At 48.4% G+C, this 13,623-nt stretch overlaps 1 protein-coding gene across 3 annotated transcripts in view; it reads right to left on the reverse strand.

Moving 5' to 3' along the window:
* Positions 1–4,435: 4,435 nt before the first annotated feature.
* Positions 4,436–13,623, reverse strand: part of Spata13 (spermatogenesis associated 13) — a 129,397-nt gene continuing 120,209 nt past the window's right edge. For all 3 annotated transcript variants that reach the window (XM_057786343.1, XM_057786344.1, XM_057786345.1), the window contains 4 exons: positions 11,816–11,945; positions 9,503–9,875; positions 6,594–6,668; positions 4,436–4,986 (listed from right to left, as the gene is read on the reverse strand). In XM_057786343.1, the coding sequence (XP_057642326.1) occupies positions 4,811–4,986; positions 6,594–6,668; positions 9,503–9,875; positions 11,816–11,945 (754 nt within the window). In that variant the 3' untranslated portion in view covers positions 4,436–4,810. The remainder of the gene's footprint in view (positions 4,987–6,593; positions 6,669–9,502; positions 9,876–11,815; positions 11,946–13,623) is intronic.

The following is a 13,623-nucleotide window of genomic DNA, read 5'->3' on the forward strand; positions in this document are numbered from 1 at the left end:
AGAATCCTACAGGGCCTTGGACCTCTGTGAAGTCCTTAGGAGTTGAGTCCTGGCCTGAATGTTTGTCGGGGACAGGACTCCGTTCCAGGAGCTGTCATGTGCCTACATCGCATTTCTGGCACCATTGATGCAAGGATGGACTTCATCGTATTTCTATAGGGTTTTCCAGCCACATCTTCCTGTGTAGGGACGTGGTCTCCTGTGCATACAGCAGCCAACTAATACATGCTTGTTTCCCCCTCCTCCCACCCCAACTCTTCTAGAATAAAATACTGAGCCTTCCACTTATGCTCCCTTCTACGTATGGAACCATGCTGGGCCACCAAGTTGCCACTTGTCACCCTTTCACCCAGCGGAGCCCAGAGAGAGGTGAGCAGGGTACAAGGGGACAGATGCTGCTGGGAGTCCACAGAAGGCAGGAGGCAGCCTTGGCAACTCCGAGGAACCCTTTTCGGATTAGTCACAGCAAACAATGGGCTGTTTACTGGGATTTTCTGAGCTTGCTAATGAGAAGAGGAAATTCTTATTCACCCCACACCCTGGGAGAGGGAGGTCAAGGCCAAAAACTCACCTCCCAGTGAAGGGTCTTGCCAGCAGCTCTGGCCACTCAGAGACATAGAGACCTGGTCACCCACATCCCACCATTAATGGGAAATTGCTGCAACAGATTGGGCCTTCCAGGGCTGGGCTGTCACTCTGGTAGAGCACCTGCTGGACCTTGGAGGTGGGGGTAGGGCAACTCCCCATTACACTTCCAAACCCACAAAAGGGTAACAGAAACACCCAAACTGTCATTTGCCCTTTCTGGCTCCTAGATTAATGGCTTTGGAAGTCCAATGGCCCTTCTCTCTATTCTCCTCAGAGCCTTTCTCCAGCATCCCACCCCCCCACCCCCCCCACCCCCCCCACCCCCCCCACCCCCCCACCCCCGGCTCCAGTGATTCCCTCCCTCCCAACTGGAAGGAGTCTTTAGGAAGAAGCGCCAAGGTAGGAGCAATAAAGGATCTGTAAGCTCCAGCAACCGCAGCCCTTAAAGTTCTTCTTGAGACCATGGTTTAGGTTAGGTTTAGGTTGACCTTGACCTCCTTATGTAGCCAGGGAAAACCTGCACACCTCCCAAGTGCTGGGATTACCAACCTGTGCTTCCATACTGTTTTATACCCACACTGTTTTACACAGGACCGAGAAGCAAATGCAGGGTGCTGTGTATGCCCCAGTCCCGCCTCTTTTTGTACAATGTGGCTTACTTTATACGGAGATGCATCACTAGGACCAGTTTGGCAAAGTATTTTAATATACAGATACAAAATGACAAATAGAGATTCACAGCATTTACAAGAAATCAAATACCTATTTTTTAAAAATAACAACAAAAAAACCCTTCATTTAGCAAAAAATGCACATCTTGCACACAGGTCCTATTTCAGTGTCAAAGTCAACTCACCCTCTGAAGAGTAGCACTTGACTTACACAGACCACAGCACCCCAATGTGGATTAGTTTTCACCAAAAACATAGCCAAGAAGTCAGCAATTCACGCACACTGGGCACCAACGTGTACCTCCCAAAAGGGACCAATTATTAAATTACAGAAGTGGCTCAAAGTACTTTCTAAATATAACGGTCATGCCTAAGAGACCATGAAGGTAATAATGAAGTACGTGGGATGGTTAAGCAAATTTACATACATTATATAAGCTGACTCCCCTCCTCCCAAGACGAGCTAGAAGTTGCTACTTACTTTGTCCCAAGTCCTTCAAACTTCCCTTCCCTGGATCCTGAGAAGGAACCATTTGTGGGCACACTGCACCCAGCATCCTGGCTTTACGCTGCTGAAAGACACTGACTCACACTTCTTGGCACTGGCCTGAGGGACACTTCTGCTTTTCCTATCTGTGATGAAGACAAAATGCAGAAGCCATGCCCTGGGCTCCAGGAAACTCCAACTGGAAACAGGACTGACCCGTCCTGAGAAATATCCAGGTCCAATACTCCACATGCACACGATGCTGGATCACAGGCGCTCACAAAAGACTTCCCCTGGGAACCAGATTTCAAATTAAATACATTTTTGCTTTGTATGTAAAAATAGTAACGTAGGATGTGGAATCAGTCTTGAATGGCTTGGATATTAAAAGGCACAGTATTTAGAAATGGCGTTCTGTAGTGGTGATGGTTCCCACCTGCAGAAGCAGGTCTACCATATGTCTCTTGAGAGCCTGACTAGCTGTCTGCCACTCCCTTTTACTCTTGAGACAGAGCCTGGAATGTTCCTTCTTTCTCTACACTTTCAAGTATTATTTATGATCACCTTTCACCTACCACATGGTGGTCATATATAATCTAAACCAGGGAGGCCCTCTCAACTGTATCAAAAGAGCTGGCAAATTCTGAAATGCTAAAGACAAAACAAATGAAATCATTAAAATGGAAATCACAAACTGTTTTGGCCATTTAGGGAGAGGGAGGGAACATTCATGAGCCTCAGACACCATTCCGGGAAGAGGCTCCATGGTGCAGTTTCTCTTTTCTTCCTTTCAAAGTAGAGCATAAGCCTCAAATCAAGAAGGAAGTTTGGAGAACTAAAAATAATACTTAAGGTCTTCCACTTTTTGTAGAACTCAGGTATTTGGTAATAAAATTTATATAGACATACAGATTTTTTTACAAAGTCAAAAGGCTATTATATATTTTAAAAACACATTAGTTTTCAAAATCACCCAGAAATCCCAAGTAAGATTCATCTGGGTCAGACATTTGATCAAACACTTCTCACACTGTATAAAATTGCCTGGGGCCGGCCCAGGTCTTGACCTTGATTCAGGATTGTTAGGAGGTCTGTGAAGGTAGGTGGGAACCGGAAGTTAGGGCAGCTGGGAAATATATCAGGACCGGTCACAAACTTAACGTATTACTTCTTCACTGTCATTCACTGTAACAGCAAATGAAGTCTGCAGTGAGACTCAAGTTGAATCCTCAGTGAATATAAACAGGACCAAAAGTCTCTCTTCACTTCCTCAAATAAGTTCACGTATTAACAGCACAACTGCTGAAAATGCTGGACAGACACAGTGTAGCAGAGAAAGCACACCAAGTATAATTTCCAAAATATATCATTGCATTCAGTTAGTAAAATACAAAAACAACCTGTCAGTTATAGAAGCGCTGCTAAGCTGAGCCATCTATTCAAGGATTCTCTCACTCGCTCTCTCTGTCTCTCTAACACACACACACACACACACACACACACACACATTCTATGCACTGAACCACTTCATGACACACAGAAACAGCCCAGCTGTGGGGCTTCTGACCACAATCCCCAGCAGTGTTGCCTCTAAGTGAACACACCCAGGGTGCACAGCAGGGTTGAGGCAAATCCAGGTCCGGGGTCAAGGTGACTTGCTGTGAGGTCAGTAGCTTTAGGCACAGCACTAGCTGGGGCAGACCGGGTGGAGGGGCTGTGCCGATGGACCAACATCTTCATCTCTAACACTGCAGACTTGTTTGTTCTCAAGCAAGAGCCGAGGAGCGAGGAGAACCTTGCAGGAACCGCAAGGAAGAACAAGCCTGTCCAAACAAAGGCACAAGCTGCACAGCGGGACCCCTCCCTGCCAGCTCTCTGTGTCGATTAAAATGTAGAACCAGTCTTCCTTACATCTGGTTAAAAAGCATTTTCAACAAACTCCACAGTGTCAACAAAGGGAGGTTACTCTCTGTGGGCGTCAGCCTGTGTGACCCTCATTAAACTGTCTCTCAGAGCGAAGGCGTCAACATCCAGATGACACGGCCCTTGTACTACTGTTTCAAGGTCATGTGACAGGTGTCTCCACATCCCAGGAAGCAGGACGCTTTGTCTCTCGCTTTCTCTGTGGAACCTCTGTGTCTTCATCACCTCACTGATGAAGAAACTGCAAATGGCTGCTGAAGATGCGCGGGTGCCCATTCTCATGTTATCAAACTTGCAACAATTTTCACCTCACCACTATTTCTGTGAACGGCAGCTTCTTAGGTGGTGCTGTGAGCAGACAGGACCTCTGCCGGAGGAGGTGAGAGGGACAAAGAAGCTGGCAGTGCTCTTCCCTCTGGTCAGGAAAGTAGCACGCGGCTTTGAGGATGCTATCATGTCCCACGTTGCCAGGGCAACAGGTGCCTCCTGTCTCTCCCAGGCCTGACCTGACCCAGGCCATCCTGTGGCTGCCAAAATCCTACCAATCTCCATCAATGCTTAAGAACAAACACAGAAGACAGCCGGGCGGCGGTGGCGCATGCCTTTAATCCCAGCACTCGGGAGGCAGAGGCAGGCGGATCTCTGTGAGTTCAGGACCAGCCTGGTCTACAAGAGCTAGTTCCAGGACAGGCTCCAAAACCACAGAGAAACCCTGTCTCGAAAAACCAAAAAAAAAAAAAAAAAAAAAAAAGAACAAACACAGAAGACATCCTTAATCTAGTTGTTCCCAAGGGACTGACAGGCTCTTGGAACTGTCTGGAACTGCAACAGGGGTGTGACCATCAGTGGTAAACTCACAAGACCACTGGGTCAGCTGTCCCCATGCAGAGAGAAGCCTGGTCCCCACATCCCGGCCACCCGAGAGTGTGCACCTCGGCTTCCAGTGTAGGACAGAGCAGTGCTTCACGGTGCCCTTCTTTCCACGAGGGCATCATGGCCTCTCAAGATCAAAGATGAGTTCAACTCCTTCTCCTCGTCACTGATTCCCAAAGAAGTGTGCAGCACCACACTGGACACCACACCGAAGAGACGAACCTGGCCTTCCTCCCCACAGACCTCAGAGGCACACCCTGAGTGAGATTCATTTTCTGAAGGGGGTTAGTTTGTGGAAAGTGTGCCAGAAGAGTGACGGTTTCCTCTTGGGCTCGGCCAAGGCGAAGACTTGCTGCTGCGGGATGCTGGTAGGCACGGTGATGTGGCGCTGGTGAACGGGCGGCAGGCTCTGGTGGGGCGGGGCCACGGGGCAGCTGCTGTAGCCTAATTCAGGAAGGACAGACAGACCAATCAATTAAAAGCCACACTGGGGCTTGAAGTACTTAGCTGATTCACAGAAATCAAAAAGCCATCTAAGAAACTGTCCTAAGCAACAAGACTTTCGGATAGCCGGTGTGGGGTCAGCAAAGGTTACGTCATGGAGACTCCCCCAAACTCTCATAGGAAGGAAGCCCGGAGATGGAATGGATCACCTTTCACCGCCAGGGAGGTCAGGGAAGAATCAGAACTGAGCTCCTGGTATGGATGGCTAAGTAGTGACAATGCTCAAACCAAGGCCTGAAGTTAACACTCCCTTGGCCCAAATGCTGCTCCACACTGACTGGCCATGAATATTTGGAGGGAAATTCTTTGATTTCTCTGCGTTCCCTACTCTCTAAAACAGGAGTAACGGTACCAGGGTGTCACGAGAACAGGTGAGGTGACATTCACTGGCACTATCTACCCTGGGGACTCTGAGTGTGAGCACCAGGACCCTGACGGACGTGGCCTGGTCGCGGGTGCTTCTGCGTCACTGCCAAGTTACTCTAGTGTGCACAGTGGGGAAGCACACTAGAGAAGCCTAGGGTCTTCTCACCCACTGACGCACAGTGTCGAGACCCTGCCTCACCTCGCTGGACTGCGGTACAGCTGTGTTGTGAAACGTTACTTTAAGTAGGCAAAGGTGTGTTGCAGTTTGTTTATGCTGCATTTGTTTAATTATGTAAACATGTGTTTGTTTCTTTAAAGAAGCCTTTGTTTCACCTTACTTGCCTAAGGCACCTGATTGGTCTAATAAAAAGCTGAATGGCCAATAGCTGGAGGGGAGAGAGAGAGAGAGAGAGAGAGAGAGAGAGAGAGAGAGAGAGAGAGAGAGAGAGAGAGAGAGAGAGAGAGGAGGGAAGGAGGGAGAGAGGAAGGGAGGGAGGAATGGCGGGGCTGGCGGGCAAAAAGAATAAATCGGAGGAGAGAGCTAGGCTCGAAGAGAGAAGAAGAAAAGAGAGAGTGAGGGAGAAAGGAAGGGAGACACTCAGAGCCAGTCAGGCAGCAGACAGACAGACAGACAGACAGAAGCAATGAAGGTAAGTTATACAGAGGGGAGGAAGATAAAAAGCTCCGAGGCAAAAGTTAAATAAAGAGAAACAGGTTAACTTGAAAGACCTAGCCAGAAACAAGCCTAAGCGAGGCCGAGCATTCATAACTAATAGTACGTCTCCCTGTCATGATTTGAGAAGTGGTTGCTGGCCCAAAAGAAAACGCCTGGTACGCAGTCACCTCTAGCGGGCAAGCACTTCGTTACTAGAGAGTCCTCCTCAAACCAAAGATGGCTGGCAGCTAAGTGGTACCATAACCCCCTTGCTCCCCCCCCCCGCCCCCGAACAGGGTGCACTGGCAGGGCTAGGAGGCATGAAGGCCTCTGCTGCTGTCCAAAGTGTTTCATGCACCTGCATGCAAACCTGAAAGACTCTCCACCTGCATGTCAATTTGGGTCTGTTCCTTTAGTGTCCCTGGCTTTCTCTGTCCAGCCAGTGTTGGAGAAGGTTCTCTGTGGACACTGCCTCCATATTATCACAAGAGCCACAGGAAGGAGGCAAAGCCTCCACCAACCTTACCTTTAGATTTCCCATGTCCGGCTTTCTGGGCATTCAACATGGCGAGTTTCTTTTGATTTTCTGGGATTTCCATTCCTGGATTTGGAAACAGAGGTGGTCCATACTCAGAACCCGGGAAAACATTGTCAAAACAAAGTGTGTACTACATAGACCAGTGCCAAGGTGTTCTCTACAGACTGGATCAAAGAACCCTGAGAGGAAAAGACGCCACGGGTGTCACCAGGTACCTCACAATAACCTCTGAACCCGGGTGTTTTGGCGCATGTGTGCTATGAGGTGCTACTGTCATGAGACACAGACCCTGATATCTCAAGACCGACACGCCCGGGGCCAATGTCCACAGGGAAGCTACTGTAATTGCAGGTCTAAAGCGCTGAACTCTGGGAAGAAAGCCCAAGGCAAAGAGGCCTAAGGCTGCTGCTCACAGGAGCCCGGAGCTCTGCGGGTTGAGATTCTACTCGCCTGAAGCCTCAGGTTGGAGCTCTGCATCGTAGCCCTGCAGTGTGGACTGAAATGCCATCTACCGTCTACATACCCACGGTGGGCCAACTATGTGAAAACAAACTGTACCTGGAGAGAGGGCAGAGAAAAACAGCAGAGAAGCTGCTGCCGGGGCTGGGGTGACTGCTTCTCCTGAGGTGAGGAGCCGTGCAGCACTGCAGCAGAGCTGAGCCACACTCTACCTCCACAGCTCGGGGTGCCCCTTGTCTCTGTTTCCAACCTATCTTCTAAGTAGGCTCTGCTTCCCTGGCTTCCTGCAGTCACATACCCAATGTCTTTCTGACTGGCGGAGCGTCCTTCCCACCCCATACTCAGACATAGAGATTAGGGTCTTGCTCCAGGCCCAGCCTGAGGACCTATCCACACTGAACACAAAGCAAAAGACACACGCAAGCTGCAGAACAGAGCTGGAAGTGTTTAGGATGCCTGCGTGATCATCATGGACGCTCAGCGAAAGGAGTGCAAGCATCTGACTATAGCCACGGCAGACAGTATGAACGACTGAGCAAGATGGGGGGAGCAAGCATTCCAACTGGGGTGCTTCTAGTCACATCAGACAGTGTGAATGACTGAGCAAGCTGCAGGAGAGCAAGCATTCTGACCTGGGTGCTTCTAGTCACACCAGACAGTGTGAACGACTGAGAAAGCAGGGGGAGAGCAAGCATTCTAGCTTGCCGCTTCTCTAGCCGCGGCAGACAGGGTTACCGACTGAGTAACCTCACCTCACATTTTGGTAACTACCTACACACTTCTGAGAAGGATTTCATGACAAGCTTTATTGCGACAGAGTCTGCCGGTCAGCAGTCTATGCACGGCAGCTACTGGGGTTCCGGTTCCCTTGGGTCTAAAGAACAGTCACACAGAGTAGACGACCATCTGTGAGGCTGGGAGCTACCTGACCTCACACTGGTCTGAGCTCCGAAGGTCTCCGGAAGAAATTCTTACTTTTAATGGCAAGATAGCCTGATGGATGTCTAAGAGCTCTCAACATAGGATCCTAGGACACTTTCTAGTTCCAACAGCAGAATCTATGGCCAAGTCTGAAGGTAGTGGCTTATACAGGAGACATAGGGATCACCCTTAAAGCCCCTTGGGCTCAGATGCAGCAGGGCAGTACTGGCCCAGATACACAATCCTTGGGATCTGAGCACCACAGCCATTTCTCACTCGTCTTATCCCTGTGTACCCCCGATCTGGGCACCACAGCTCACATCTGACAGTGTGTGCTCACAATCCCAGTCTGTGTGGGTGTCTCTGGAGCTCAGACATAAAAACTGTGAGTGCTGCACTGGTTAACGCCACCCGGCAGCTTCCTTCTCATGAGATCAAAAGGCCAGCAGAAGTTGGGGTGACACACCAAAGTACAGGTTAAGTTCCCCTTGTCTGAAATGTGTGGGACCAGATCAGGCTACACGCTAGATTTTCTAATATTTTCACATACACAATATATAAGGTATCTTAGTGATGAGACCAACGTCTAAACACAGGATTTGGTTATGTTTCGTAGATCCCTTCCACACACCCTGGAATTATCTCCAAACTGTACTTTTGGGGCATCTGTATTTTAAGTGGGTCCCTCACATGATGCTGAAGCATGGAATTTTCCACACTGACACTCAGAAGGATTTTGATTTGGGGACCGCGGATGCTCAGTCCGCACAAGGATACTACTGACTATCAGAAGCATGAGCTTACTCATGTGCAGGTTCTATGGATGCCAGAGATGGGGGAGGCATATTAGGAGCTGTGTCTGAACTGACCCAGGCAGTGAGGCGAATTTAGAGTGCTTTGCAGCAGTGCTGATGAAGGGGAAGTCCATTTTCTGGCATTTCCGGGCTAGGAAGATGACTGCTTGGGGGTGGATAAAGAGTGTGTGCTGTACAAGTCTGAAGTCCTGAGTTCAAATCCCCAGTGCTCATGTAAAAAGCTGGTGTACTCGTGTGCACCTGTAACCAATGCTGTAGGGGGATTGAGACAAGAAGATTGCTGGGTCTTGCTGGCAGCTAGCCTAGCTCCAGGTTTAGTAAGACCCATCACGAGTGAAAAAGGCAGGGAAGGACACAGCAGGTCCCTAGATGTCCTCTTCTGACCTCCATACGCATCACCCCACCAGGAACAAATATACCACATACATACATGCAACATGAAAAAAAGGATCATCTAATGTGTTTACTGGTTGGGTGAGGGGCACATGTGTGCCACCATCATATGGTCAGTCCCTGGCACCACACCAAGCTGGGCCGTCTGTAAAACGGGAATCAAGGGAACCAGCAATTCCTAGGGGGTGAGGGGCCATCTAGACTACTGCTCCCGGAAGCATGTGCCTGCAGCCCCGTCCACAGAGTTGGCTCTTCAGGGAGTGACTGAACAGAAGAGGCCAGCGATGGATGGAGGCTGAGGGGACTCACCCATTTGCTGGTCTTCCTGTACCCGCTGCCTCTCGTCGGCATAGGCCTGCAGCCACCTGGCCTTGTCTTCCTGCTTTCTGGCGCAAAACAGGTGCACCTCATCTGTGGTTCTGCTGACCAACTTGAAGGCATTCCGCATGCTGAGGTTCCAGTCCTTGTCCCGCCCGTCCTCCACGTCCACAAGCTCCACCTCGTCCATGTCCATGCGGCCCTTGTAGTACAGCATGTCCCTGCGCAGCAGGTCCTTCTTGCAGGACACCAGCTGGTGGTCGAAGAGGAAGAAGATCCGCTGCTGGGTCTTGCCCTGCCTGGTGATTTTGGTCAGTTCCCCCGAATGAATCAACTCGGAGCTTCGGTCTAGGATGTCCAGGCCCTGAGAGAATGCAATTACATTGTGAGTTGTCTGAACCAAATTGTGTCCAGTAGCAGACACAAAGAAGGGGCCTCTGCTACAGTCTTTCTAGAATATTCCAGCTCCCTATGGCCAGGCATTGCTGCCCTACACACGGGCAGGGCCTCAGAGGCCATTCAGACCCTCACTTCCTGGATCCCTTGTCCTGAAATACCTCTTTGCTGCTCTTTATTTCCTCTGTGTTACTTGAAGTGTCTTCCTGATCTAAAAAAACCACACACTAAAGTAATGGAATCCAGCCAACATCTGCAGCAGGAGCTAATAAAGCCTGACTTCAGAAAAGGGAGAAGCAGAGGTTGCATTGTACAGGGATATGGTATAATGGAATTACCTCCCGAGTCAGGTGTATACCCACTCCCCGGGGCAGCTTAGGGTCCTGGAAATAAAAGGTCAGGCTGCCAGTAAGAAATTAGTAAATTCTGATGAAATGACCTAATGTTTGATTCTTTCTAACGTTAGGCCATAACATTCTAAATGTTGGAAAAACCGCCCCTTTATAATATCTAGAGTGGATGGATGCCAGCATCACCCTAGCAAATTTGGTATGAAGCTGGCCTTCATTTAAAATTTTTCATTTCTCTCTAATCTCAATAATACTCAGCATGTTTTGGACACAAAAGTTCTTGGCTCCAAAATATTGCTTCTATTTCCTTTCCTACAGCAATTCTGTGCCCCAGATTCTTCACTTAAAAAAACAAGGGATCAGCAGTGATGACAGAGGTATGTCAGGGCTCTGGAGGAAGAGTACGTCTCTTCAGCTGTCCCTGCCCTCATTAACTTCAGCCAAATTCCTGCCCTCACTCACCCCGTACCTTCTCAGTCCTGAAAGCCAGTTCTGAGCGGCTGGTAGATGCAGGCAAACCTAACCCGGTTCAGCGGCAATCTGAACGGCACCAGTTTTCTTAGCTGCTGTGCTTTAGCACACATGATGGGCACGGACATGCAGTCTGCCGGAATCCTGGGCTGGAACCCAGCTCTGCCACGCTCTAGCTATGTGGCCTTGGATGAGGTGCTTACACCTTTCCCTGTGTGCTCATGCAATAAATAAGGGTATACACTCATCAGGCCTTTACTATGGGCCCTATCAAGTAGGGTTAATTGTACTATTACTTAACTATCATGTAACCTAAAGAGTAATATTTTTCTCCTTAAAGACGATAAGAGAATATCTGCTTGGATCATACAGGACTCAAATATGTCATTATGACTCAAGTTCCTATACTCTACCACCGTGTTTTGTGACTGTGTAGAACCGGGGCCTTTGCTTTGGATCGAACTGGCTCTCCATGTCAGGGGGACCAGACTCTAAGCAACAGAGTAATGACTTTTAAAAAAATTATTTTTAAAGACAGGCAGTGGTGGCTCACACCTTTAATCCCAGCACCCAGAAGGCAGAGATAGGGTCGAGGCCAGTCTTGTCTACAGAGTGAGTTCCAGAACAGCCAGAGCTACATAGAGGAAACCCTATCTCGAAAAGACAACAAGAAAGCCCAAATAGCACAAATCTAATTAACTGCCTTTATTTATTTATTTATTTTGTGTGTGCTTAAGTTTCTGTGTATGGGCCGAGTGTGTCACCATTCCCGTGTGGTAGCTGGAGGACAACCTGCAGGGTTCATTTCTCTTCTTTTACCATGTAGACGCTGGGGATTAAACTCATGTTATTTCTGGTTGGCACCTTTACCTTCTGAGCTATCTTACCTACTCAGACCCTACTTCTTTGTAGGCACTGTATATAAATAAGGCAATTGACTTTTAGGCTTATCAAAATCCTTCTGACTACACAGACCATTATCAGAACGTAAACCATTAAAGCCAGAACACAGAATGCTAAAGGATGCTGTCACTGGGTCCAAGGTACAGGAGCGGTGAGCCACTCCGCCTATGCGAGCGCCACTCACCTCCCAGCCTACGATGGACACCTGCCAGCGGGCAATCTTGTCAATGCTCTCCAGCTTGCGCTTGCGTTCGTTGATCAAGCAGGCCACATTCTTCATGGCCTCGTAGGCTGCCTTGATATTGTTGTAATCGCTGCAAAATGGGGAATACATTTCAACTGTAGGACACGCAACTCACAAAGGAGGGCTGACAGTGTGCTCGGACCCCGGTCTGTATGCTAATAGTCTAGACAAGGCACAGAGTAAGATCCATTTTTCCCGATGAATAGACCATAGTCTGCACAGGTTAAGTGAGCTGAGAGAACACAATTCACAATTCTTCTGGAGTAAGAATGTTGTCGTTGATTTCCCAGAAATCACCATGAATGAAAGTAAATGTCACAGAAGCCTACTGTTTGTCATAGCAGCTTTGAATTATTTCCATTAGCACAGAGAACTGCCTTCATCTCTGACTTGATTTAACATAACCACTTCTGCTATATAAAGCTGCTCGAAAACCACTAGTTGCTTTTTGAGAGTAATTATCCACATCAAGTCTCATCTTTTACTTGTTCAGGAAGGGACATGAAAGACTGTAAGCAATAAAGTATGATGGTCTTCCGGCAGCCCCACAGGCCACGCCTCTAAAACTGTTAAGAAGCTGTGGACACACACAGGAGCACTGACTGCCAGAAAGTCTGCAGGACTGTCCACAAGGCAGGTCCTGCCTCCGGGGGCCTATTCTCAAGGCAGAGCAAGAGGCAAGACAAGCATGAGGTAGAACTGCCTAAGACTTGGGAGCCCCCAAAGAAAAGGGATGATGTATTTTCTAAAAGGCCCCCCAAAAGCAGCAGAAACTAGGAGGCTTTGTTGTTGCTTCTTTTTTTCTAGAATATTCCTTCTCCCCATTTTACTTTAACAAAAAAAAGGAAGAGTCTCAATGTCATCTTCTTTTGAATATTTCTCAAAGTTGGTTCTGGTGATGCGTACCTGTCATTCAGCACACGAGCAGCCAGGGCAGGAGGATCGAGAATTAGTTTGAGGTTAGCCTCGGCTACATATGAGTCTTGGTCCCCCCTACCCCCCACGTGCGTGCACACACACACACACACACATACACACACACAAACTGGAACAAGTGTGATAGTGAATGCCTATAATATTAGCACTACTTGGGGGATATAGGCAGTATTTCTAGATACAGGATTTCTTCAAGTTCAAAGCCAGCCAGATTCACCTTAACAGCACCTTGCCTCAAAAATAAATAAATAAATAGGTGTGATAAATTTAAAAATAATCAAAATCTGCAAATGCTCACAGGAAAAAACGTTCTCCAAAGAGAAAAGTCAGGCATCTGAGCAATGATTCAGAGAGTGGAGGTGTCTGCTATGCAAACCCTGGAACCCAGATAAAGAGGGAAGGGGAGAACTGACACCATAAAGTTGCCCTCTGACCTCCACATGTGTGCTGTGCCGTGCAGGTTGTACCCCCATGATAAAATACTCAGAACATTCTAAAGCGTGAAGTCCTTCTTGCAGTGTGCGTGGTCACAGCTGCCCACCTTGGAAAGCATTGTGCTCCCGTGCCATCTTTTCAGAAGGCTTTGCTTCACTTCTCAGTTCTCTCATTATTTTCTCCAAATCACTGCTGTGGGAGATCCTTCTGTGTATGTGTTGCTTTTATTGCTTAATGAATAAAGCTGCTTTGGCCAATGGCTTAGCATAAAGTCAGGCAGGAAATCCCAACACAGATATAGAGAGAGAGTAGGCAGAGTCAGGGAGATCCCATGTAGTTGCCAAAGGAGAAGGACACGCCGGAACCTTACCAGGTAG

Source organism: Chionomys nivalis, chromosome 12, assembly GCF_950005125.1.
Source record: "Chionomys nivalis chromosome 12, mChiNiv1.1, whole genome shotgun sequence".
NCBI lineage: Eukaryota > Metazoa > Chordata > Mammalia > Rodentia > Cricetidae > Chionomys > Chionomys nivalis.